This window comes from Ochotona princeps, chromosome 6, assembly GCF_030435755.1.
Source record: "Ochotona princeps isolate mOchPri1 chromosome 6, mOchPri1.hap1, whole genome shotgun sequence".
NCBI lineage: Eukaryota > Metazoa > Chordata > Mammalia > Lagomorpha > Ochotonidae > Ochotona > Ochotona princeps.
Genome location: NC_080837.1, coordinates 77915482 through 77942477, shown reverse-complemented (window position 1 = coordinate 77942477; position 26996 = coordinate 77915482). Strand labels below are relative to the sequence as shown.

Genomic DNA, 26996 nt, shown 5'->3' with positions numbered 1-26996 from the left:
CCATAATAGCAGTCATATAGCTTATATGAGACCACTCCTTTTTTTCATCCCATGGGAAAGACAGATGGTAAAATTTTGTATAAACCTGATCATCTAATTTGGAATATAGATCCAGACAAACTTGAGGATTTTTGTTTGTCAGACTTGATGTATTACCATCATGTACAGATGAATATAAACTATTTATTTGTATTAAATATTTTTTTTAATTGTGAAGGCAGAGTTACGAGAGAGAGAGAGAGGGAGAGAGAGGTTTTCTATTCACAGGTTCACTCCCTAAATGGCTGTAATGGTTAGAGCTGAGCCTAACCTAAGTTAGAATCCAGGAGTGTGTATTGGGTCTCCCACAGAGCTTAAGAACTTCAGACTATCCTCCACTGATTTTCCAGATCACTAACAGGGTGCTGGATGGGAAGCAGAGAATCCAGGATTAGAACCTGCACCCATGTAGTACGTCAGCTCCACTGGGTAAGGATTGGCCTGGTATTCAATGACACCAGCCCCTGAATTATGTTCAACACCTTATAACAGAAATAACCTTTGTATCTGACAATAATTAAAGCATAAAATAAAAATGGTTGTGATAGACAGTGGAGTGCAGGGAAAAATGAGGAGCTCTGGATTTAATATCAGAACATAACTAAAATGTTTTGCTTTGCACAACTCTGTGTTTCATGTTGAAGGGATAATAAAATAAGGCAACCCATGTAGGTCATTAACAAATGCAGTTAGTTAAAGCAACTTGTCACAAGAATGATCTAACTTTCACCCTCAATTGCCAAAATAAGTCCCTGTGAAACCTAACAAGCTGTGAGAGATGGGTGAATTTTGGATTACTGAATTTCCTTTTGACAAGCCTAAATTTAGACATTAAAAACAACTAAAATGCCTTTCTTGGATTAGATTGTTACACCCACCCTCCAAATTCCAGCATCAATGGCATAATCCCCATGGTAATAGTATTTTGGAAATAGGGCCTTTAGGGAGATATCTATGATGTAAAGGGGTTCATGAATGTGGGGCCCAAACCCAATATGATCGGAATCCTCCTGAGGCCAGAAGGGGAGATCAGGGATGTGTGTGCATAGAGGAAAGGGCAGACAAGGACCCAATATGGAAGCATTCTGATATAAACCAAAGAAAGGGGTCTTGGGAGACTCTGAACCTAGAATTATCTTGGTACACAACTTCTATTATTGAGAATTAAGAAAATACGTTTGAATCTCCCAGTCAGAAATGTCTAATAATGAAAAGTCTGGAAGACTAACATGGGATCTGATAAAGTAAAATTGATTGTGGATGATTCCCAATCATTTATGCAGTCAATAAAATTTAATTAAAACCCTCACAGTGAACCATTTCACACACTGATCCAAGGAAGATACGACTAAAGGCAAAGAAGAGTAAAAAACAAAGTGAAGAAACAAAAACCTTCCAAAAGCATATAAAGTATGAGTCTATCTTTTCAGATCCCACAATTTACTAAGAAAATAATACGTAGCAGTCTTGACTCAGGTTGCATAGTTCAGGATCAGGAAGACATCTTAATCTTGTGTAGTGAGTACAAGGGAATGATCAAGGACTTAGCCAAGAAGCAAAGAGAAGTGAAGTCAAATTTAACTTAAATAAGCATCCATCAGGCCTGGTGCAGTAGCCTAGTAGCTAAAGTCCTTGCTTTGAACTCGCCAGGATCCCATATGTGCCCTGCTTCTAATCACGGCTGCCCCAGTTACCATCAAGCTCCCTGCTTGTGGCCTGGAAAAGCAGTCGAGGACAGCCCAAAGCTTTGGGACCCTGCACCCATGTGGCAGACCCAAAAGGGGCTCCGGGCCCCTGGCTTCAGATTGGCTCAGTTCCAGCCATTGTGGCCGCTTGGGGAGTGGATCATCACACAGAAGATCTTCCTTTCTGTCTCTCCTCCTCTCTGTATATCTGACTGTCCAATAAAAATAAATCCTTTAAAAATATAAGCATCCCTCTTGTCATAAGAGCTGTATTCTGAGGACAAGCACCCAGTGATCTATAAACCTCCCCCTACACCCTTCACCCAGATGCCATATTTAGATCACGTCTCCATCCTAGCCCACCAATCATTAATATTAATCCGTTTACTCATGCCTGAGTTAAACTAATATTAACTTAGACACAAATCTTGTTCAACTTGTAACAGGTACAAATAAATCAAGCACTGGAATAGAATATAGAACATAACGGTCCTAAATTTTTATGGATATCTCTTCTATGACAAAATTATCATAAAATTATAAAAGTTATGTTGAAGAAGAAAGAAATAAAGGTGATAGGACTCACATGAGAAAAATACAATTTCTTGCCTCATGCTATCAAAGTATATAAAACAGCGTATAAAACAGCAAAAATGTGAACAACTTAGTACAAACAATTGGTGGTGAGAGACACAAACATTTTTCATGGCGAAGTACTCACATCAGTCATTTGCTAGCCAAGTAAGCAAGACAACAAAATGGCAAGATATTTTAACCTATTTAAATTGTCAAAAATATTACTTCTTCTGAGAAATACCATTGCTGGTGATACCACAAATGTAACTTTGTCTATTGCAAGCTCTATGCTTTTTCTGGGACAGACTCAGAAAACTAAGTTTTTCAGGCCACTTGAGCAGTGTGCTGGATTAGCACATTCCAAAGGCATCTAAGAAGTCAAAGTCCATAGGTATGTGCTTCATTAAAACAATAAAATTTATTCTCAAAATCATGCATGGATTTCACTTTTTGTACAAAAATAAAATTATCATTTTTAAAAAAGATTTATTTTACTTTTATTACAAAGTCAGATATACAGAGAGGAGGAGAAAGAGGAAGATCTTTTGTCAGATATTTCACTCCACAAACAACCGCAACGGCTGGTGCTATGCTGATCCGAAGCCAGGATCCAGGAACTTCTTCCAGGTTTCCCACATGCGTGCAGGGTCCCAAGGCTTTGGGCTGTCCTCAACTACTTTCCCAGGCCACAAGCAGGGAGTTGGATGGGAAGTGGGACTGCCAGGATTAGAACCAACACCCATATGGGATCCTAGTGAGTTCAAGGCAAGGACTTTAGCCTCAAGGCCACTGTGCCAGAATAAACTTATCTTTTAATTCCACCTCTGCCATATATTTCTTAGCATTCCCGTGTGTGCTGTTTTCTAAATCCAATGAGACCAATTAAGGATTAAATCCTCCTTTTTGGTGTTAGGGCAGAAGCAACCTGCTTTGTTTCTGATGTGTTAGCTTAATACACTCCATACCAGTGAACCTCTTGATATGTTAGTCAGCTAGACTGATAATAGATAGTCATGGAATTTATTGCACACTGCTTGGTTTGCACTTACATTATACAGTAATCTCTAATTTCTGCTTATCAGACTTAATCAGCATTATATCTTTCACATAATGTAGGAGTTCAATAGGCTAGGGATGTGACAGATGATCAATTACTGGCTTAACTGTTGAGGTGGTTTTTACTAAAATGTATAGGGAAAATAAAAGGAAATTTTTCAGAGCAATAGCTGCAAGCCAGGTGTACCATGGGGTTGCTAATTTCCTCAAACAACAAAACCACACATGGAGTAGTGGTTACAATTGTAGTCATCGCCTGACAACTTTCCCCTGATCCACTATCATTCTTCAGGATCTGAGTTGGTGCCTTGAGTGGGAATGTGGTAGTACTCACCACATCTCCTTTGGTGAAAGCAATGATTGCAACAGTCCCTCCAGGAATGCATGACTGCTTTTGCTTAATAATTTCTGCCAGTAGAAGTACATCTAAGGGATTTAAACAGCCTTATCTGCTACCATAGCTTTCATTCTATCAGAAATAAACCTGAAGATTTGGGGATTCTGCCAGGTACTGATGCTGGCTAGGCCAATTATGCATTCCATAAACAAGGAAATAGGGTTCAGGGAGCCACTAACTTGAAACAGCCACTAACACCTTGAGACAGATCTAAGCTAAAATGGCATTGGTCAGCTGGCCTGAATCAATTCCCATTCAGACTGATGAAACTCAACTTAGAGTCTTCAGAAACTAGTGAAGAGCCAGGAGTTATCAAAAAGTCTGATTTTTGGCATTGTCAAAATGCCTGAACCATCCGCTAGTCCATTCACCAAATGTCTGCAATGCTTAAAGCTAGCCAATCTAAAGCTGGAGGTGAGGCATATCCTATTCCACATACATTGGTGCAGGTGTCCAAGGAGTTGAGCCCTTCTCCACTGCTTTCCCAGGCCATAGTCTGGGAGATGGATTGCAAGTGCAGCAGCTGGGATCAGAACCAGTGGCCATAGAGGATGCTGACACTGCAGGCAGAGGATGAGCCTGTTATGTCACTGCACCAGCTCCCATTTACGGATATGGGTCTTGATTTATTATTAGCAGTTCCCACTGATATTTCCAAACCATAAAAATGCACTGTTCCTACAGATTTATTTTTCACAGGTGTAATGGAAGGTTTGTCCTCTGTATTCTCTCATTTTGAATGAGGAGAAAGTACAGGATAAACCGATCCTATCACCTCAATATGCCTTAGCCATTGAATGCCTTCTTGAATGCTCTACCAAGACAGTCTGTATCACTACTTTTGGGTTCATATTTCAGCCAAACAGAGCCTTTTCTTGACTTCTGATCCAGGGTCTATGCCCAGTTTGCACATTCCAACAAATTCAGTGTGATAAACTTCACTGTTGCTTCACCACACATCATAGATATAAAAATTGGAAAGATGACATTAAGCTGGGTCCTGGAAAGAATTCTCAGGACCTTTCAAGGCAACTACCTATTAAGAGGCAATTGCATGCACTTCTGGAAAAAATGTAGGTACCTTGCTTAGGCAAGCACAGAAGTTTAATTAGAGTCGTGCAATGCTGGCAGCCCATGTGGACATCAATGCGAATCCTGGATGCTCCACTTCCAACCCTCCCCCTGCTACTGTGTCTGAAAAAGTGGTGGAAGATGGCCCAAGCACACCAATGGGAGACCTGGATGAAACTGTTGGCTCTTGGTTTCGACCAAGCCAAGTGTTGGCAATTGTAGCCATTTGGAGAGTGAACCAAATGTTCAAGTGTATGAAATATCTGTTTCTGTCTCTTAACTGTGACTTTCAAATACATACATGCTTTTTTTAAATAAGAAAGTAACTTAAAGCTTGGGGCTCACATTTTCATCAGAAGCTGACTTTGTCTCCCCATTTCGGTATTCTAGGTCCCATTTATTCTGTATGAGTGACCTAAATTAACAGAGAAACTTAATCAGTAATGTTGTCTTTATCAAGCATTTTATTTTATAGGATTTAGTATAATTTTTTCATCTATATTCACAAGGGATACTGTGTTTCTTTTATGTTTCTGCTGATCACACAAATTAAGTAAAACTGTCCCTGTGTTGATGAAACTATTCTCTTCTCTTGCCTTTTCAGTGATAATTGTGCTTAGTTTTGAAGATTATCTTTTGATTTCTATTTTAAACAGACTCACAGATTTTGATCTATATCAAATTGAAACTTTTAGCTCTTTTGTGTTTCTCCTGTCACTCTTCAATGATTCCTCAGAATTTCCAGTTGAAAAGTTTTTGTGCTTTATAACTTAAATAATTTCTAATTTCATCGGATAGATAATACAAAGAGCTTTTACAATACTTCCACTTTACAGAACTTACTTCTACTGTCTCTGCGGCAAAATTACATTATAGTATAAAAGTGCAAAATATAATGTCCAAGTATTTATTAAAAAGTTGGGATTTTTCTTGTTAATTTTGAGATGTTCTAGTCATCTTATTACTGTTTTATATTTAGAATATTTTTCTTGTTCTACTGTATTTTTAATTGTTTGTCTTTTATCCAGCTGGTTTATCTTGCACTGAGAATAATATTTTCATGTACTCTATGGGAGTGGGCATTGGACCAATTGTTAATGAACCAGTTAGGTCTCCAACATTCCACACCAGAATGAGCCTTGTCCCTCTCAGCTGTCAGGGGCATCTAGAAAATTGATAAGTGAATAGGAGCATTCTCTTTCTCTCTCTCTCTCTCTCTCTCTCTCTCTCTCTCTCTCTCTCTCTCTCTCTCTCTCTTTCTCTCTCTCTCTGCATATTAAAGAAGTAAATTAACTTTTAAGAAATATGTTACTCGGAGCCGAGGGCTGCGGGAGAGGACGTCTAGCTCGGATCCCGAACCCAGTCCGCCATGTGCCCATGGCTCATGGCGGGCTGGGCCCGGACATGCCTGGGTGCGGGGCCTGCTTCTTTCTGGGGTGAGTACGCTGAGGGGGGAGGCCTCCGTGACTGGGCATGTCCGGGGCACACCCACCACCCTCATTGGGTGGTGAACGGGATTGGGGAGGGGCGCAACCTTGGGCCTGCAGGATTACACCTCTGGCTGCCAGAGGCGAGCCGAGGGCTGCGGGAGAGGACGTCTAGCTCGGATCCCGAACCCAGTCCGCCATGTGCCCATGGCTCATGGCGGGCTGGGCCCGGACATGCCTGGGTGTGGGGCCTGCTTCCTTCTGGGGTGAGTACGCCGAGGGGGGAGGCCTCCGTGACTGGGCATGTCCGGGGCACACCCACCACCCTCATTGGGTGGTGAACGGGATTGGGGAGGGGCGCAACCTTGGGCCTGCAGGATTACACCTCTGGCTGCCAGAGGCGAGCCGAGGGCTGCGGGAGAGGACGTCTAGCTCGGATCCCGAACCCAGTCCGCCATGTGCCCATGGCTCATGGCGAGCTGGGCCCGGGCGGCCAATGCGCCATTTGGCGCCAGGCTGAGCCTGCTGGCCGCATGGCCGGGGAGCTCTGGGGTATTGGACGTCTGAATCGCTGCTGAGATAGCTCTAGAGTGACCCCACTGTTTCTGGGGTCTGAGTCAATCCTAAAGATTCCCAATGCCAGTAACTCTTCCTTTGAAGAACTTCCAATCCCTTAATAATGCTGAGCTTTGAACACCTATCAAGTAAAAGATAAGCTCCGGCTTGTCTAGCAGGCTGGCACCTAATGGTCCTCGGAGCAACCACGTGCAGGTGCGTGATTTACGGCTAGGAATGGTCCCAATCTGGGATGCCACAGCTGGGATGAGGTTCCCACCAAGGGGTGTATGTGCTGGAATGGGGGCTGCGTTCTATCTAGGAAACAGTTGCAGTCACCCGAGGCACTAGTGTGGGCTGGGATTGGATGCACCAGGACGGTTCAGATCCCAGCACCATCTGGTGTTATGGAGAAACAGGGTAGATGTGGGACTGACTAGGCTGGGTCTCAATCCCCTTCTGAGCCAAGTGTGAGCTGTATGTGGGTATGGACGAGCCATGGCTGGGCTGAAACATCCAACAACAAGAGTCAGAATGGGGTGAAAGCCAGCCAGGAAAAGCCACTGTTCCTGCTAGGACAGGAGGTGAACTGAGTAGGGTTGGCTCAAGAACCCCCTGGCAAGCGCAAAATCTGGCATTGGGAGGGGTTCTGATGGAGGAGCCTGGGCAACTCCTCTGGCAGGACACACCTAAAGAGTGCATAAACCGGGACAGAGAGACCTGGGAGGGAAAAAGTGGGTTCCCCCTTCTTGGGTCACTATTCCCGTGGGAGGGCATGAAAACTAGGACAGGGGCTGGGATGGCTAGATAGAGAGGTACTCAACAATATCTGTGAGGGCTGGATGGTTGAGTTGGTTAGATAAAACTAAGCTTTAATACCCATTGACAAGTACCAGAGCCAAATGGGATGGGGGACAGATTGGTCTTCTGCTACACATACTGGCAAACCAGGGTAGGGGGCGGGCCTGGTGGGGGTTATTGTGGGTCGCCCCAACTAGGCTACAGCTCCCACTGGTTGATGTAAGGGCCGAACCAGACTGGACTGCAACACCCATTGGTTCCAGTGCAACTCGGGACTGAAAACAGAACCAACACAGCAATTGCAACCACCAGCTGATCAGGGTGATGGACTGTGCCGGGCCCTGTGCTTGCTAGAACATACAAGAAACTAATCTGGGAATACCTCAAAGTATCTTTGGAGATCTCCCCACTTGAACTGCTGGACTCAGAATTCTAACCAAGAAAAGACAGAAGACAGAATAGGACAATCATTCATCTCAGCTACATGTTGGCAGCGAAATATGGGACAAATGGAGACTTCATGATGGACCATATCAATCAGTGGACCACCTCATTGAGCGAAACTGGCAGTGACTCATAACTGGAGAACTATTAACTCCACTTGAGCACATATCTCAGAGCATGCCCCACATCCGGGACTTGGGGTGGGCGGGAAACCAGGTGGGTCTTCTCCCTCAATATCCCCCTTTACCTCAGATATATGATGGAAACAATATGGACATAATAGTATTGCCCACCTCCCTATCCCCCTGAACCTTTTTTTTTCTTTTTCTTGTTTTTCCTTCAACTATAGTTAACTATGTAAAGATTGTCAACAACAATACAATAAAATGGATTAAAAAAAATCAGTAAACAACACTTTACAAAAATCAAAAAAAAAAAAAGAAATATGTTACTCTATGATATGCTTTTCCGTTTCTTAGTTCACTTATAATTTCTACTTACAATGACATTTTAGATAGTAATAGGTAAGATGTGTTCATCATTAATTAGGATTTAACATAAAAAATTCACCTCTTTGTATTTAATCATGTTTTGGAGTTGACAATTTTATTTAACATAGGGATTGTTACCCATGCTTTTTTTATTGCTTTCATTTTCCTGGTGGGCTTTTGTCCCTACAGTGTAATGATTGTTCATTTTATTGTAGAAAACATTCGGTTTTGCTCTGTTTTGTCCCTGTTTAAATAACTCCTGGTGCAGTATCCCCTCTGCTGTCAGCATGATTTGTTGAGAATTTTGGGTAGGTGTTGGAGGATCATTCAAATGGATTTGTTTCTTATTATCCCAGGTGTCCACTTATTGCTTATATGAGTTTTCACATTTTCAAATAATATTTATCTATTTCAGCCTTTTCTTTCTACAATATAATGCCTTACAAGGGTTGACACTTCAGAGCTATTTCAGTTATTGCTTTCCTATATCCCATACCCTGGACTAATGGAGTTTTATTATTATTATTGTTGTTATGGTATGCTCGGAAATGCAATGGAAATTTTCTTTTCAGCTGTGATCTTCACATTTATCATTGTTTCCTCTTATATTTGTTGAAGTTGTTAGGCAACTAATACCAATTTGCTGACATCACCACTGCACTAGCACACAGACATTGAAATATTTTCTCTTAACTGATTGCGAGTTCTGGATATTTTCTCTTAACTGGAATCCACATTGCTCAAAAAAAAAAATATTTGCAAGCATCTTTTTGGTGCTCCTTTGGCCCAAAGGCAACAAAACCCCTTCACCTACAGCTTTTATGATCTTGTCTTTGCTTTGGTTTTCTATTACCAAATAATGTGATCTCAGTGAGTTCAGACTTTCTGCAATGCATTGAGATGTCATTTATAGTAAAGGATAAAGTTACTCTCTGAACTGTCCATATTTCCTTGATGAATAAGTACTTTAGAGATTGTCCCTGCCTTATGATGATTCAATTTTTTTCAATTTAGAATGTTGCAACAGTGATATTTATTCAATTTAAACCGAACTGTAAAAATAGCAGTTGGATAAAGTAACTGACCCACCATAATGATTGTGATCACACCACCCTTATTTATTTCACTTAATTACGGCAACAAGATAAGAACTCGCATTTACTTTTAACATATTGGTTACTCATTACTATGTCAATTAATTCCATAATGATGGAAATTTTTGCTGATGGTATGTGGGAGCTTTTAATTGATCGGGATGATACTCTGCTGGCTCTGTCTTCAGACCATAGAGGGTATACCTAAGAAGCCGTTGAACTTGACTGGACAATAAGATGCTGGACTCTATGTTTGGTATATGCTTGCAATGGGGGAATCTCAACTGAACTTGAACTGTGGTTATGCAACAAGGTGGAGGAATCCACCATGGTGGGAGGGTTTGGGGAGGGGTGGGGAGAATCCAAGCACCTATGAAACTGTGTCACATAATACAATGTAATTAATGAATTAAAAATAATAAATAAATTTAAAAAATAACGGCAACAAGAGTAGTGATACAGAAATATTAACATAATAAAAACAGATTTCACTTACTTCATAGGTACAATTCTGAGTTTATGCTGTTTATGGTTTTTGTCATTTTAACCTTGTATTTAAGCATAAATTGTACACAAATGTGTTAATCTTCTTTGTTTTATCTTCTACAAGCCAAGAATACTCTGATCTACCATTTACACATGGTAATAGCATCTCAGGCTCTATCTCACACCACCACAAGAGGTCAGTACAGTACAGTAGACAGTTTTGTAGAGGGACATCATATTTATAGAAATTTATTTTGTATTTAATTACCTATTGTGCTTAATCTATAATTTAAACTTACCATGGTACATATTTATAGGGAAAAAAATCTAGTACGTAAAGCACTTAGTGCTACTCATGCTTCCTAGCATCCACTGTGCAGTCTTAGAACAGTAACCTCTGTGTGTTAAACAACACAGCAGATGTTCACACTTAACAAGTAAAACAAACAACAATAAAAAAAAAAAAACTCGGAGCATTCTTGGCTTTTAATTCATATAATAAAAACATAGGAGATGAAAACATTTGAATATACGGTGTAAACTCAAATACAACAGGAAAGGGAACAAATGATAAAATCTTAAATATTAAATGAAATCGGCTTTCTTTACAGTAAAATATTTTTAAGTCTCCCTAAAGCCTGGTAAGTGCATAGTTGAACAAGGAAACAACATAATTTTCTTTTCCTGGTAACAGGATAGGAAGAACAAAATGACATTTCACGGATTAGGGCGTGCCCTTTTTAGCGGTACCAAGGTCCCTCCACGAAGATCCACACAGGCGCCGGCGGAAGCGGAAAGTCACACGCTGCATTGTGGGAGTTGTAGTCCAACGTGGGTCCGCGCAGCCCATCCACTTCCGGTCACCTTGGTAAACCCCAGGATGATCGACTGAAGCTAAGCCTAAGATGAAAGCACAACGTACAACGTCACTTGTAAATACTTCGAGCTTATGAGCAGGGGGAGCAGTTATGTACAGTGGCGTGAAGAGAGAGGAAGAGCTCAGTAAGCATGTGCCCGAGTTGGCGGTCCGTGGCATGTGCGCATGCGCCCGCGCATGCTCCTGCGTCAGGCGGAAGTCCGGTAGACAGCTTCTCCGTGGTTCTCTCCCGATTTCTAAAAGGATAACGGACTGAACTGAATGTCCACCGTGCACGCCCAGTCATTGTGATAAGTTAGGGCTTTAATTAAAGCGGCGAAGCGAGTTTTCCTCTCGACTACCTGAGATCAGTGTCTATGGAATGTGGTGTCTCCGCATTTCTCGAGGCTCATGCTGTCCACCTCAGGGCTTGTCCACGGGCATTCTCCGTCCTGTTCGAGAACATCAGGTGGCCTGGCGGCGGCTGGAAAGAGGGAGTTCTCTCCAACCAAGGCGGTTGGTCCCGAGTCCCCGAGACCCGAGTGGGTCATTCCGCGGCTCTCCCTAGACACTGCAGATTAGTGACCCATTGTCTTGTAGAGTAAGGTTTTCAGCATTTGGCTGAAAAAGAGTGAACCTGGGCCCATGTCCTTTTGTCACCAAAGAACCTTCTTGTCTAAATGCTCAGTCCCTGTGACAGAAGCAGAACTCAGATTCTAGAACGTGTGCAATCAACAAGTGCCTAGCAGCCAGCGAGAGTACATTCTGAGAGACAGTTACATACTTCTTCCAGCTCTCTAATTGCATGGTGCATTTTCCAAACATTTCTATTTTATACCATTTCAGAATTTGTTTAAAATCTTTTCAAAGACATACATTGAAAAATCCGCTCTTCCTTTTTATGCGTTCTGAGCAGCTTTTCATTTTCTTTGGCCAATTGGGTGCACTTAGGATATTTTGATTAAATGCTTAGTGAAGTACATTATTTTGCCATGTATTTATAAAGCACATGTATATTTCAGAGCAAAGGAATTGATGCTGGAAAAGCACTTGATTAATGTCTAACATAATTTGTTACTTGAAAATGTAAAACAGGTATAGCAAGGACCGACCTCAATATGATAAATGTTATTATAAAAAATTATTTTTAAAAAACCTACTTTTAATATCAGTTAAGGTAATTTCCATTTAATCAGTTGCTGACAACTAAGGAAACTGATAGATTTCATAACACAATAAAAAGTACAGAGTTTATAGGTTTAGTTTAGACAGTCACAAATAATGATAAATGGTAATATTATAACAATCTGGAGAGGGAGGGGCGATTAGATTCCTAGGTGTTTGTATTTTCCTTGAGGGTCAGTCCAGTTTCTAGGGCAATGAGGCATACATAAAAACTGGAAAATATGACCAAGCTTGAACATTGAACTAACATGCAAAGAAATGAAACCAGCTGTTTTAAATCATTTATTTAAAAAGTTAGAGGAAACAATGCTAGAATGACGACAGGAAAGGACGGGGGAAATGACTTGCATAGAAGAGAATATCAATAGAAATTCCATTTTCAGATGAATCAAATAAAAACTCTGTAGTTAGACTAGGCATGATAAGCTCACTATGTAATGTTTCTGGATCCCAAATGGGCATCAGGTTTGTGGCCTTGCTGCTCAACTTCCCCACCAACTTCCTGCTATGGCCTGGGAAAGCAACAGTGGATGGCATAAAGTCTTGGGACCCTGTACCTATTTGGGAGACCTGGAAGAATTTCCTAGATCTTGGCTTTGGATTGGCTTAGCTCTGGCCTTTGCAACTATGTAGAGAGTGAACTTGCAAATGGAAGATCTTTCTCTCTGTATCTCCTTGTCTCTGTATATTTGCCTTTCTAGTAATAATAAGTAAACTGTTTTTAAAATTCTGGAGTTGATAAGTACAACTTGGTTAAAAGTCACCATATTTAAATAGTCACAAAAGATATGAAGAATTCAGGACAGGTCAGTTGACATTATACAGTCAAAGAAACAAAAAGGAATAATGGTAATAAAATCCCCAGATTGTATCAGAAAAAAAATCTTAACACCAAGAAGCTTAATGAGTTTCAAAAAATGGTGGACTCAGGAACATCACATACAAAAATATCATGATCAAAATCTGGTAGTATTAACATCAAACTATGACAGGATAAAAGCAGGAAAATTCATAAGCACATTGAAATTTATGAATAAAAAGTGAATCAAAGGAAAAACAGGAAAATTAGAATATACTTAGAAATAATTGAAAAAAAAGGCACAACTATTGTATATGGTAAAAGTCATGCTTAGGTTGAAATTTGCTGCCATAACTACTTCTGTTCGGAAAGATCTAAAATGAATAATTAAGTTTTAAGCGCAAGTGAGATGAAAAAGAGCCAGCTAATCAAAAGACAAAAGGAAATATTTCAAGCGCAAATAGTTTAAAGAACAGAATGGAAACAATCAAAATTTGATTATGTATATAAAAAACAAAAACACAATAGAATCAACAAACCTATATGAGGCTGACCAGTAAAGAAGAAAGGACTTTTGGAATCTACCCTCTAGGCAGTTCTTTGTGGCCAAATGGACCAAACTGGAAACCATAATGCTAAGGGAAATGAGCCAATCCCAAAAGGTCAGATACCACATGTTTGTGTTAATTTAAGAGGATATGATGTTATGTAGAACATGTTACTTTATGTATATTATGTTATATGTTGTGTATAAACTAAAACTGAATTAACAATGAGGTGATCACAGAAGATGGTTAAGAAATCGCAATTGTTTTTAACATAGTGGTTACTCAATACTATAACTATTAATTACACAACGAAGTTAATTGTTGCTGAGGATATGTTGGAGCCTTTAATTGATTGGGTTGATAATCTGATGATTCTGCCCTCGGACCGGACAGGGTCTCCCCAAGAAACTGAGGAACTAGACTGGACTATAAGATGTTGGACTCTATGTTTAGTTTATGCTTGCAAAGAGGGAATTTCAACAGTACTTGATCAGTGGATATGCAACAAGGTGGAATATTCCACATGGGGGGGGGAAGGGTGGGGTGATTCCCAGTTCCAACGAAACTGTATCACATAATACAATGTAATCAATGAATAAAAAAAAAGAAAAGAAGAAGAAAGGACTTTATTAATATGATCAGAAATAAAATAATACTACCAACCTTAAAATGCAATGCTAATATGCCAATTATGGAAGAACAAATTATGTAACATGGAAAAATGGAAGATTACCTAGAAACACAAACTGTCAGAACTGAGTGAAGTAGGTATATCGCATGGTGGTCATGATGCCCCATAGAATGGGAGCATTTCACAAATAAAGTGTCTGGGTTTCAGTTCCACTTCCACTCTTGATCACAGCTTACTGGCAGTGTACATCCTGGGAGGTGGCAAGTGACAGCTTAGATGTTCTAGTTCTTGTCACTAATGTGGTAGACCAGGATTGAGTTTTCAGCTGCCAGGTCCAACCCAGTTCAACCCTGGCTGCTGTGAGGGGTGAAACAGTGGGTAGAAAATCTCTACCAGTCTCTGTCTTTCTACATTTCAAATAAATAAAAAAAATTTAAAAATTATAAAAAGAATAAAAAATCTGAGTCACACAATGTCTTAAAGAGTTTGACTGTTCAAAAAAATTGAATACAATGTATATGTAACCATTCCACTCTTGAGAACCTAGCTAAGATTGCTGTACATTTATGTTCATACAAGTACTCGTACATTCAAGGTCATAGCAACTTAATTTTAACAGAAGAAAACAGACAACAGCCAAAGTGTCCATCAAGTGGATGGATGAATTACATATTGCTATTTACTGTTGAACTATAGCAATGTTAAGCTGTTACTGGTGCTGTGATGCAACACGTTATATTTCTACTTACAAGCCCTCATTATATGTCCAATTGCTGGTTCATACCCAGCTGTTCTGCTTCTGGCCCAACTCCCTGTTACTAGAGGATGAGCCAAGCAGTTTGGTCCCTGTCACCCACATGGAAGACCCAGATAAAGTTTCTGGCTCCTGTGGCTTAGCAATAAATGAGCCAATGGAAGATGTCTTTGTTTCTGTCTTTATCTTTCTCTCACCCTTTCCCTTCTTTGTCTCTGAGTCATTTTGCATTTCAAATACAAAAAGTTTTTTTTTTCAATGGTGATTCTTTGACAAATGCTATGCTGTAGATGATTTTGAAGGTACCTGAATGAAAGAAGACAGATAAAAGAGTACAACATGCAGTATTCCATTTGTATACATTTCTGAGAAGGCCTTCTAGTGACAGATTAGTTATTATGCAGAGTGAAGGAATGGGACAAAGAATAAGGATATAAATTGGCTTCACAGATACATCAAATATGCAAATATATCAAATTATATAATACTATACAGTCTATCGTGCTTCAACAAGGCTTCTTAAAAGCAAATATTAATGATAATCAAATGGTATTCAAGTGTAATTTATAAGTATTCTGCGAAAACATGAAGGGTAGTGTGTCTGTGTGTGTCAGTTTATGAAAAAAGGCACATCCCTTATTGCTGGGGTCTGTGCAGTGGGTGTGAATGACACAAAGGTGTGAAGAGAACAGCTTCCCTGTGTGGCAAGGCCCGGGGGAGCTTCCAGCTGTTAGGCAAGGCCCGGCAGAAATCTCTCTGACCACCATGACACTGTTTCACCCCGTGGTTGCATGAACACTCAAGCATCCCGCTAAGAATTCTGTAATCTATTAAGGCATTGTTGTTTGCCCCTGTGAGACAGTTTTTGCAACCGATGTGAGCTTGAGAGTTAATGTCACTGATAATGTCTTGGTGAGTGGGCCTTTGACAATTTACACACAGGAGCATAATTAAGCCCATGCCATTTTTGGACACCTTATTGGGTACTTAACCATTGCCTCAGACATGTAGCACTCCTTCTGGGAAGGGGCTTGAAAATATCCTAAATATTAATGCAAGTGATGGGAGTGAGAGCTGACACTGCTATGGCAATAAACATAGTTATTGTTATCTCAAAGGCTAGCCTGTCTTTGCAATTTTTTGGAGCATAGAAAATGTAACTGTTTTAGCCACTTTCATAATTTTTAGCCAGTGGAAATAAGGATGCTTTTATTAAAGAAAAATGCTTTTGATTATTGTTTCATTGTTTATGGGGTTGTAGAGTCTATAATTGTAGGGGGATTTAACATTTGAAACTTTTGTTTTTAGATTTTACATTTTTTCCCTTGTAACCTATTCTCCCATTAAATAATGGGCAAATTGTAGAAACAGAAATGTGGTAGGAATGTACTACTGATTAGCAGGTAATTGCATGTGCCTTGGTCTTGGAGTTTTGGCTGTCACTCCATGGCTACTGTTGAAGAATGAATAATGGCTAGCTTTGAAGAATATGAATACAGTATTTTAAAGAATTATCTTTAGGGACACCTGCTTAGCCCTGAAGTACAGACGGAGTGACCATATGTCTGTACATGCCCCCTTAGTCTTGAAGTAAAAATAGAATAATTAGTTGCTTGTGCAGAAGCTTGTGAGGTGTCTGAGTAAATAAAAAGGACAGCTTTTTCTTGGGCTGTTGTGAGAACGCACTAAGTGTCAGTGTCTGTGTCTTTCTTTATCGCCAACTCCATGCACCCATCTTGAGCTCCGAACTCGGCTGGAGCTGGACTCAGGCACCTTATTAGTACAGACTTACTAATGTAAAACCATTTATCATTACCACTTCTCATCTCCATATTCTGAATCTTGGATTCTATGGCCTATGTTAGTTTAGGGACTAAACTACCTGAAACATCACTTCCATCTCCTAGATCCAATTTATCAGAAAGCCAGAGCCAGGAGTCACATGGAACTCAGCATGTAAATGAATCTCTTAACCACTAAGCTACATACCCACCAGCTACTTCAATTCAGTTTAATTCTCACACTAACTGGAGTTAGGTAGATGCCATAAGGGTTCAATCTCACAAGACTCTTCCCCTCAGTTGAGATATTAATTCAAGTAGCAGGTTCTTGAACTTCCCAAAATTTATGTTCAACTTAATTATAAACCAGAAGTTTCCATGGACCATTTTTCAGGTTCATCTTGCTAAAACAACTCACAGAAGTCAGAAGAACAATTCATTTACTATTGCTGGCTTGTAAATCGAAGAACTATACTGTTGTAATACTATGGGGCCAAACACTTGGGGGAGGGGACTGAAAGGGGAAATCCCTATGCCTGTGGAACTGTATCATGAAAAATTGAAGCATATGTATATGTTTAAACAACAACAAACAAATGAACAGTCAGCTGCAGAGATACCAAATGCAACATATGGGAGAAAGAACAAAGGAGCTTTTGTTAGAGTAAAGCTGGGTGTGCCACACAACCCTAGCACAAGAACGTAGATATGTCTCTGGAGATATCTGAACCCCCTAATTTAGGAAGTTTTGTGGTGTTGTCATCATGTGGGAATGACAGCTTATTAACACAAGTTCTTATCTATTCTATAGAGCATGGGGTGGAGAAAAGTGAAAATTCCTAGTTTCTAATCATGCTTTGGATTTTTTTGCTGACCAGTCCCCCAAAGAAGCCCAATAAGAGTTGCCTTTAAAAAAAAAAAAAAGACTGAATTTGGGCCCAGCGGCATGGCCAAGTAGCTAAAGTCCTCGCCTTGAACGTGCCAGGATCCCATATGGGCGCCGGTTCTAATCCCAGCAGCTCCACTTCCCATCCAGCTCTCTGCTTGTGGCCTGGGAAAGCAGTCAAGGATGGCCCAAAGCCTTGGGACCCTGCACCCATGTGGGAGACCCAGAAGAGGTTCCTGGTTCCTAGCTTCGGATCGACACAGCACCGGCCGTTGCGGGTTACTTGGGGAGTGAGTCATCAGCTGGAAGATCTTCCTCTCTGTCTCTCCTCCTCTCTGTATAACTGACTTTGTCATAAAAATGAATAAAATCTTAAAAAAAAAAACTGCATTTGAGTTTACTGAAGATGGCCAAATATAGCTGAGTGTACAGAAAGATACAGACAAGATTCAGTGGAGCAGAGAGCTAGGAGAATTGCTGGGAAAGGTGTCTGAAACTCCTTGGAGTCCTCAGGATCAAGGCAGGTGCCATGCAGGAGAGGAAAAGCCAAAACAAAATGTGCAAGACCGCAACGTGCATCCTGAGTAACTTAAAGCAGACACCATCCAGAGCAAACAGAGACTTGGGCAAAACCTGGTGAGTTACAAACCGACACAGGGAGAATCCCAATGGGAGTCTTTGTCTACCCATAGGAGACAGAAGGAGGCAGAAGGGCCCTTAGGGAAGGATACTGATGAAAGAAAGCCAGCTAGAGGAGGAAATCCAAAGGCACGGAACCAGGCAACTCCTACTGGAGGAGGGCATTGGAAAGAAGGCAACCGTGGAGTGGACCACAAGAGACAGAGACATGTGGTGCAAGGTCTGAACCCATTCACACCCAAAGTCTCTGAATCCTGAGCCCCCAGAGGGACACCAGAATCACATGAGAGGGAGACACACAATCACTCAGGGGCAGAGGTTTCTGTTGGTCGCTGAGCAGTGAAAGTGAAGAGCCAAGGAGAGAAATTAGTGGCAGAAGTGCAGTCCCCAGCCCACAGCTTATTCCTTGAGGTAAAAGGATTCTAAGATGCTGAACAGTAAGAGTGCAGATCCTGGGATGGAAAAAAAGTGGCACCCGAAACACAATCCCTTCACTGCTTACAAGTCAGGGGTGAGGAAGTGTGCAGAGCCCCTGGAGCATGGCAGTGAGTAACAGAGAGTACACCTACTGTTCACACACAGAGCAAAAGCTGGGACACACTTGCGCTGAGTAGCCACCTACCCAGTCGGCAGAGACCACAGAAATGCTGAGCGGCATGAGTGAGGATCCTGGGAGTGAACAAAAGCATTGGATGAAACACACTTCCACCGCAGTTTGCCCGTTGGGAGTGAGGGAAGGTGCTAGGACCCCGGAGTCAGACAGTGAATAATGGAGAGTGCACCTAATGCTTGCACACATAGTAACAGCTAGGACACACTCCCACTGAGTAGCTACCTTGTGGGTCAGAGACCACAGAATTATCCCAACTGTATATCTGCCGGGACCAGGGGAAGGCAAGGGTCCTCAGGGGCCGAGGAAAGAGAACAAACTGGTCACTCACAAAGTGGCAGCAGCTGGTAAACATTCTGGTTGCTTAGCTGACTGGGAAGTGAGGATTGACCCATCTGCTGCCTGAAGAAGGCAGGTCAGTGAGAAACCCTCACATCCACTCACAAGCAGGGAAACAGCATGTGTATATCTGTCTTAGCAACTCTCAGATCATCAGACAAGTACAGATGTTCCAGACACCTCCAGCAACATGAAAGAGGCTGAAGAGTCAAAGTAAGAATAAAACACACAGATATGTGGAAAAGAAGCAGAAAAAGAAACAATTCAGATTAAGGAACTAGCAAATCTCCCCAAAATGATCACAATAGTCTCACAGCTGCAAAGTGAAGACATCGAGGAACTGCCAGATAGGGAATACAAAAAACTCATCATGCTTCATCACAGAGATAAAACAGGTGCAAAATGAAACAGTAGGGCTAAAGAACACAATAGAAAGCCTAACCAACAGAACACATGTTGCATAAGAAAGAATATCAGAAATAGAAGATAACCAATATGAACATACACAATTAATTAAACATCTGGAAGAAAATCTGAATAAAGCCAACAAATTTATCCAAGAAATGAATGACAAGATCAAAAGTCAAATATAAGACTTATAGAAATTCTGGAAGGTGTGGAATGAGAGGCAGAATTGCATGAGATATTCAGCGAAATTATTACAGGAGGACTTTCCAAACATTGGGAGCCTAAGGGCAAGCAAAATACAGGAAGGACAGAGAACTCCAAACAGATTCAACCCAAAAAGAACCTCAACCAGACATGTGGTTATCAAGCTCCCCTTAAACAAATATAAGGAAAGAATACTGAAACAAGCACCAAGAAAAGATTACATAACACTTGGAGGAAAATCAATCAGAATTACTGCTGACTTCTCAGAAGAGTCCTTTTAAGCAAGAAGAGAATTTAATAACATTTTTCAGATCCTAAAACAGAACAACTGTGAGTCAAGGACAATGTACACACCAAATCTCTCAGTTGTATTTGAAAAATAAAATAAAATATTTACACAACAAAGTTAGAAGAATATGCCAATAATAAGCCAGCTTTTGAACTGCTCCTTAGAAATGCCCTGAAGTCAGAAAGAAAGGAAGTAAATCATACTCAAACATGGCAAAGGGAAAGATCTTTTCATTAAAGCCCATAAAAAAACAAACCTAAACAGACACCAACACACACACACACACACACACACACACACACACACACACAGAGCAGGGCTAGATTAACAGAATGGGTCAAAAAGCAGGATACAATTATCTGTTGCCTAAAAGAGACACATCTAATCAACAAAGATGCAAAGGAATTGAAAGAGAAAGGATGGAAAATTATATTTCATACCAATGGAAATGAAAAAGGAGATGGTATAGTTGTTCTAATATAAGATGATAAAAACCTCACTTTGAAAAACAGTAAATGAAATAAAGACGGACACTATCTAATGATAAAGGGAGCCAACCACTCAGAAGAACTAACAATAATAAATATTAATATACCAAACATAAGAGCGACTATCTGTATGATACAATTATTGACAGACTTCAGGGGAAACATAGTTGACAATAAAATAATAATGAAGGACCTTAAGCCCCATTAACACCAATAGATACATCAACAAGACAGAAATTCAGCAAAGAAACAGAACTCACACAGGTAATAGAACAATGGACTTAATAGATATATACAGAACCTTTCAGACATATACAGAACCTTCCGTTCCCAGTCCATCCAGAATCCAACTGCCACTAGTGAAGAGGAAACAAACAATACTAGAGTGTTACTCATGCCAAAGTTGAAGAAAACAGCTTTGTTCAATTTCAAAATGAAAATCATTTCCTCTATGCTCATCAGTATGAAACTGCGAGCTTCATCATCTCTCATAGGTCAAGAACTTTCTGGGACCTAAAGGGATGCAAGTCTTCTTGCTGTGTATGAGTAGCAGGGTTTAGAGGCTGACAAAGACAACGACTTCACACAGAGGATTACTGGGGAGGTCTAAAGTAGAAAAGATGAGCAGGAACTCAGCATAGCAGTTAAGCCGCTATTTGGAACAAACTCATCTCACAGAGCACAGCACTGCTTCACATTCCTGCTTCTGGTTAATGCACATCTTGAAAGACAGTAGGTGATTGATAAAATATTCACAAAATCTGGAAACAGTAATAGAGTTCCTAGCAACTGGCTTTTGCCTTGACAGAGCCCTGCATGTTGTAGGCATTTGAAGAGTTAACCAGCAGACAGAGGGAATCGCATGCTTTGTACCTCTAGCTGTCACTCCAGCTCTCTTAACCCTTCTTGTCCCTCTGCCCTTCAAACAAGCAAAATATAATCATTTTTTAAAAAATAATACAAAAAGGTATTTGTAAATACCTCAATGATTGGTCCTTATAATCAAACTGCTCTGTCTCAATAATTACATAAAAATTATTTAATCCAGAAAGCATTTGAGCTAGTCAGTGTTATTCTAAACAGGATAATTATAACAAAGGTGAATGCAGCATTTACTGCCTCTGATGTTGGTTTCTACTTCCCTTTAATCTCTGCACCCTGTTCTTGCCCATTGTCCCCTCCACTAGTGCCTAAACATTAGTTCCGAAACATCTGTGAGTGCTGTGAGGAATGTCTTCTGTGCTGTGTGTTCTGTAAATATGGACATGAAATACATGAACTGAACTCAGTGGCCCCAAGCTGTGTGGAACAGAAGGCAGAATGGCCATCTGTTGTTGTTGCTTTTTCTCCACCCCTGCAGTTCATTCAGAACTAATCACACGGCTCTCAGGCTGCTGCGAGACTGCATGGGCTGCTCCTTTTTAAGCTCTGCTGTGCCGTTGTCTTAAGCTGGCTCCCCTCTTTTCACCACACTCCTTTGGAATCTGAGTGCTTAGACAAGCCTACTCTGGGGGAATCCCAAGTGGTGATCTGACAGCACCCCTGTGCCACCCTTCAGACTGCAGTGTCAACAAGGACCTCTGCTACCTCACAGTCCCCCTGGCTCTAAGGGGTTTTGTTTGTTTTTCTCCTTTGGACAATAAGAAAACCCTAACTAAGCCAAATTACTAGAGAACAAAGCAGTGTGTGTTCTGAGACTGTGAACCAGGATGAGAAATAGTTGTTTAGGCCATTGAATAAACACTAACAAATAGTTGCAGTTCATTCACATGATATTAGAATTCATGGGATGACATTTTAGTTTATAATAGTACATACAAAATATCATCAGGACAAATATAGAAGATGATAAGACATGACCATGACTGGGAGCCCTAGAGGTGAGGGTCGTAAAGCAAAAGTCATGCATTTTTAGTTGCAAAGCCTTGCATAAGTTCAGAGACATTTTACTGCTGAATTCCCTGGTGTCCAAAGAAGCAGAGGATCAATTGTGGCACAGGACTTCAAATGCCATCTGCAGTACTTAATAGTCCAAGGTGGGCAACCAAATCTTAAATTCATAATCATAGGGTTACCAAAGGAATCCTCCTTAACCAACACACCTATAAAAGGAACACGTTATGCTAGAGAGTTCAAGTGAGTCCAACTCTGGGAGAACTGACATACAAAATACAAAACTTAGTAAGTGCATAATGGAGAAAAGCTTGCTGGAATTGGTAATAGAAAAGTCGCAACATTCTCAAATGATGAGCAAACTTTAAAAAGTTAACTTTAAAAAATATTGTGTATACTAATGTCTGATCATTGGTTATCATCAATTATATGTTGTTCTTGCTATATAAAAATCATTTTTATTTTATTTCCCAACCTTAATTACTTCAATTTCTAGGATAGTTAGCTTTTGGGTTTTTATAATATATTATTACATAACATATTTAAACATTACTCCCTTTTTTTCTACACACACACAACACAGGCACCTCTGATTTTTGCCTACTGAACCCCTACCCAGTGTCCTTACTTATTAAGTCTGTATTTCTGCTGCCTTCCATCAATAATTTCTTTCTAATTTTAATATCTTGTATTTTATGCTTGATGTATTGCACTAGCCAGGGCTTATAATAATAAATATAAGTTTTCTTACTTTTATACTTACTTTTGAGGGGATGTTTTACAAGCTTTTATTCAGAAGATTATAGATTATATACATAACTTAATAGACTTACACTAATATTTTCAAATTTCCAATCCTGTCATTTTTATAAATGTGTTCTTGGTAAAAACACACTATAAATAAATTTTTCAGAAATAATAGCTCAATGTTCCTGATATCCTCTCACTATCTTTAATATCTGTTAATTAGCCTCATTCTTTAAAAAATTTTCTAATCTGGGTTACTTGTACCTTCTTCATTTTTTTGGTAATTAAGTATAAATTTACATTTGATTTTCTGACTTGAACAACTATCATAAACATGTAGACATTTTGATTTTAAGATATAAATTTAAATTTTCAGCTATCCTCCAAGGCATTTATTCTAACAAGCAAAATTCAGTAATAAAAAACAATGAAGATGCATCCTAACACAGAACGATTTATTCTTAGAAAACCAGCAAGTCAAATATTTGAAAATCTAATGCAAATAATCACATTAAGAGAATGAAGGGGAGAGGGAATGTAACCTCTTCAAAGATGCAGAAAACTTCCCAACAACATTCAGTAGATACTCATAAATACTCTTAGCAAAATGTCAATATGAAAGCTGTTAATTCTTAGTCTAATAAAAATTTTCAAAACTTCTCACCCACCAGAGAGTTGCAATGTAGCACTTGGGGGCAGCACGGCGGAGACTGTGCTGTGCGAGGCACGGATGCTGACACAATGCAGCATCGCTCTTGATGAAAGACAGAGGGGGACAAAGGACCACCGAGCCTGAGCCGGGCAGTGAACACAAAGGCTGGGTCACACAAGGGCCAGGGCTGTAGCGCTGGGCGGGAGCACACAGAACCAAACAAAGGACACCCTCTGCCTGTCACTAACTCAGCCCCCTGCTAGTGCCCTGTCGCAGAAAAGCCTCTCCATTCAGTGCCTCCAGAAAATAGGGAGCCAAAGCAATGAGGTTTGGTGAGAGGACAAAGAGAACAAAGAGACAGCCAGGGTGGGGGGGGGGGGGGGGCTGTCCCCACAATAGACACACTATGGCGTGAGCAGAGAGAGAATCCACAAAATGCGTGTTTGACAGGGTTCGGAATACAAAATTCACTTTTCAGCATCTGGAATGCTGGCAAGGATGACGAGTTTGTCCGAACGCACAGGTGTGAAGAAATCATCCAACATGCATCACAGAAACATAAACAGACTAAATTAAACCTTGTCTTCCAGAGAAGCCTCTGTAGGGAGTGGGGAGGTGCTTAGGGACAGCCAGTCTGGAGGCAACTGAGCAACTCCAGAGGCCAGGGGAGGGGGAACTCAGCGTGCCTTCGTGTGCGTGAACAAACGAACTGTCAGGTTAGACATCCGCCATTGAGACCTACATGGCACTACCGGTCCTCCCGCAGGAAGTGTCCGCCATGCTGCCTGCTAGTGGAAGGAAGTAGGAACACACAGTCACAGGGAATGGAGAGCCAGGGGGAAGGAAAAAAAGGGCGCACTTCCCCCCTAAAGCAGCCTCGGTGACCATCCCGAGGTCCGGGACTCAGACCAAAAAGGCAGAAGCACCAGAGAAGTTCTGGAATCGTTTTCTGGGGAGCAGAAGTTGCCATGGAAGAGCCTGCAGCTCCCTCTGAGGCCCCCGGGGCACTGGGGGCCCAGGCAGGTGCTGGGGCAGCACAGGAGGATGTCCCTGGACCCAGCCTCCTGCAGGGTGAGAGCTCCGGGAGGTCAGCGGCTCCGGACTCGGCTTCTGCCCATGCGGCTTTGGGTCTCCAGCCACTCCGCGTGGCCCCCAGCCCGGCCCACCTGCGCACAGTAGGCCTGAGGCACGTGCAGGCCGCCAGGGCAGGGGCCAGGCTTAGCCAGGTGCCGAGCCGCAGCACCGGTAGCTGGACAAAGCAAGTTGCCTGCAGGTACTATCTACATGGGCTCTGCAAGGAGGGGGAGAACTGTCGCTACTCGCATGACCTGGTTGGTCGGCAGGGTTCTGCAGACCCCCAGGCCCCGACCCAGCCAGCAGCTGATACCCCTGCTGCTGCTGCAGCTGCAGCCCCCAGTTCCCCTCCTGCTGTTGGCTCTGCTGCTGCTGCTGCCACCGAAGGGGGGTGCCCAGGAGCTGCGACAGCCAGTGCAGGCCAAGGGGCTGTCGGAGGAGCAGGTGTAGAAGGCTGGGAAGATGCTGTGGAGTTTGTTCCCGGGCAGCCCTATCGGGGCCGCGGGGTGGCTTCCATTCCTGAAGCGCCTCCCCAGGGCTCAGAGGTGGTCGAGAGGGAGCAGGTGGCTGTGGGCAGGGGGGTGCAACTTTGCCCTCACGCTGCCAGGGGAGAATGCTTCCGTGGGGAAAGCTGTATGTATCTGCACGGAGAGGTATGCGACATGTGTGGGCTCCAGGCCTTGCACCCCATGGATGCCGCGCAGAGGGCAGACCATAGGCAGGCCTGCATGGAGGCACATGAGAAAGATATGGAGCTGTCATTTGCAGTGCAACGCAGCATGGATAAGGTGTGCGGCATCTGCATGGAGGTGGTGTACGACAAGGCCAACCCCAGCGACCGCCGCTTTGGCATCCTGTCCAACTGCAGCCATCCCTACTGCCTCAAGTGTATCCGTAGGTGGCGACGCGCCAGACACTTTGAGAATAGGATCGTCAAGTCCTGCCCGCAGTGCAGGGTCACCTCCAACTTCGTCATTCCCAGTGAGTTCTGGGTGGAGGAAGAGGAAGAGAAGGAGAAACTCATTCAGCAGTACAAGGAGGCTCTGAGCAACAAGCCCTGTCGGCATTTTGCGGAAGGCAGAGGCCACTGCCCCTTTGGAGAGCACTGCTTTTATAAGCACTCGTCCCCTGAGCGCCAGGGAGAGGAGCCTCCCGGGCAGGGCGGGGGCCCATCCCTCACCTACTGGCATCAACTTTGGCAGCCCGTGCGGATGCGGGAGGGCAGCAGGCTCTTGAAGAGCAGTAAGAAGGAGCTGGTCGTACTGCGGCTGGCCAGTCTGTTGTATAAGCAGTTTCTGTCTCTGAGAAATGAGCCCCCCTTCTCTGAGGAGCAGTGGGATCTGCTTCATTATCAGCTGGAGGAATATTTCAACCTGAATCTGTAGCGCTGCGCCGCGCACTGGGATCCAGTCAGCTGAGGCTGCCTTTCCTTCATCGACACGCCTGTCACTTTGAGGGGCTGCTGTGGCAGTTTCTGTGAACTGTTCCTCTGTTTTCTTGTCTGTGCAATGTTTCTAACCCCTCGTGTAATGGTGGTTTTTATGTGTTTAAAAAACAGATAGTAACGAACGCTTACAATTGGTGTTTGGTGGAGTTAATGTGACTGTTGCTTTGTGGGGTTTTTGTCCTGTCTGTTTTCATTCAGTTTTAATCTAGTATTGAGAGAATTTCTTCGCTTACTTTGGAGACCCTCAAAAATGAATGTGACAGGGTAAAAGGGGAAGTCTTTAACTACAAGCTTTCTGCTACGGGTAGCCTTACGGAGCGGGCAGTCACTGGGACTTGCTTGTCTGTGTGTGTTTACATCTCTGTTGCTGTGTTCTTCAAGTACACTTGTTAACTTGTGGATGTTTTGTGAGTTCCTGTTTGACTTGAACAAAATCTGGTGCTTATGTTTACATGTTTTTATCCTGTTCAACTTGAGGTGAGAGTATTTCGTTTATATTTGGAAGCATATATTTAAAAGTGATATATATGCATAAATGTGTCTAAAAGCTGTGCATTGGAAGTTCTATATGGAATATACACCCTGATGTGTATGTCTGTGTAATAAAATAAATGGCGATGAACACAAAGGACAAGGGCCCACAT

At 41.9% G+C, this 26996-nt stretch overlaps 1 protein-coding gene across 1 annotated transcript; it reads left to right on the top strand.

Annotated features, from left to right (window-relative positions):
* Positions 1–24705: 24705 nt before the first annotated feature.
* MKRN3 (makorin ring finger protein 3) lies at positions 24706–26421 on the top strand. Its single transcript, XM_004593141.2, has one exon. It carries the CDS (start codon positions 24800–24802, stop codon positions 26288–26290), a length of 1491 nt encoding a protein of 496 aa, XP_004593198.2. The 5' UTR covers positions 24706–24799; the 3' UTR covers positions 26291–26421.
* Positions 26422–26996: the final 575 nt, after the last annotated feature.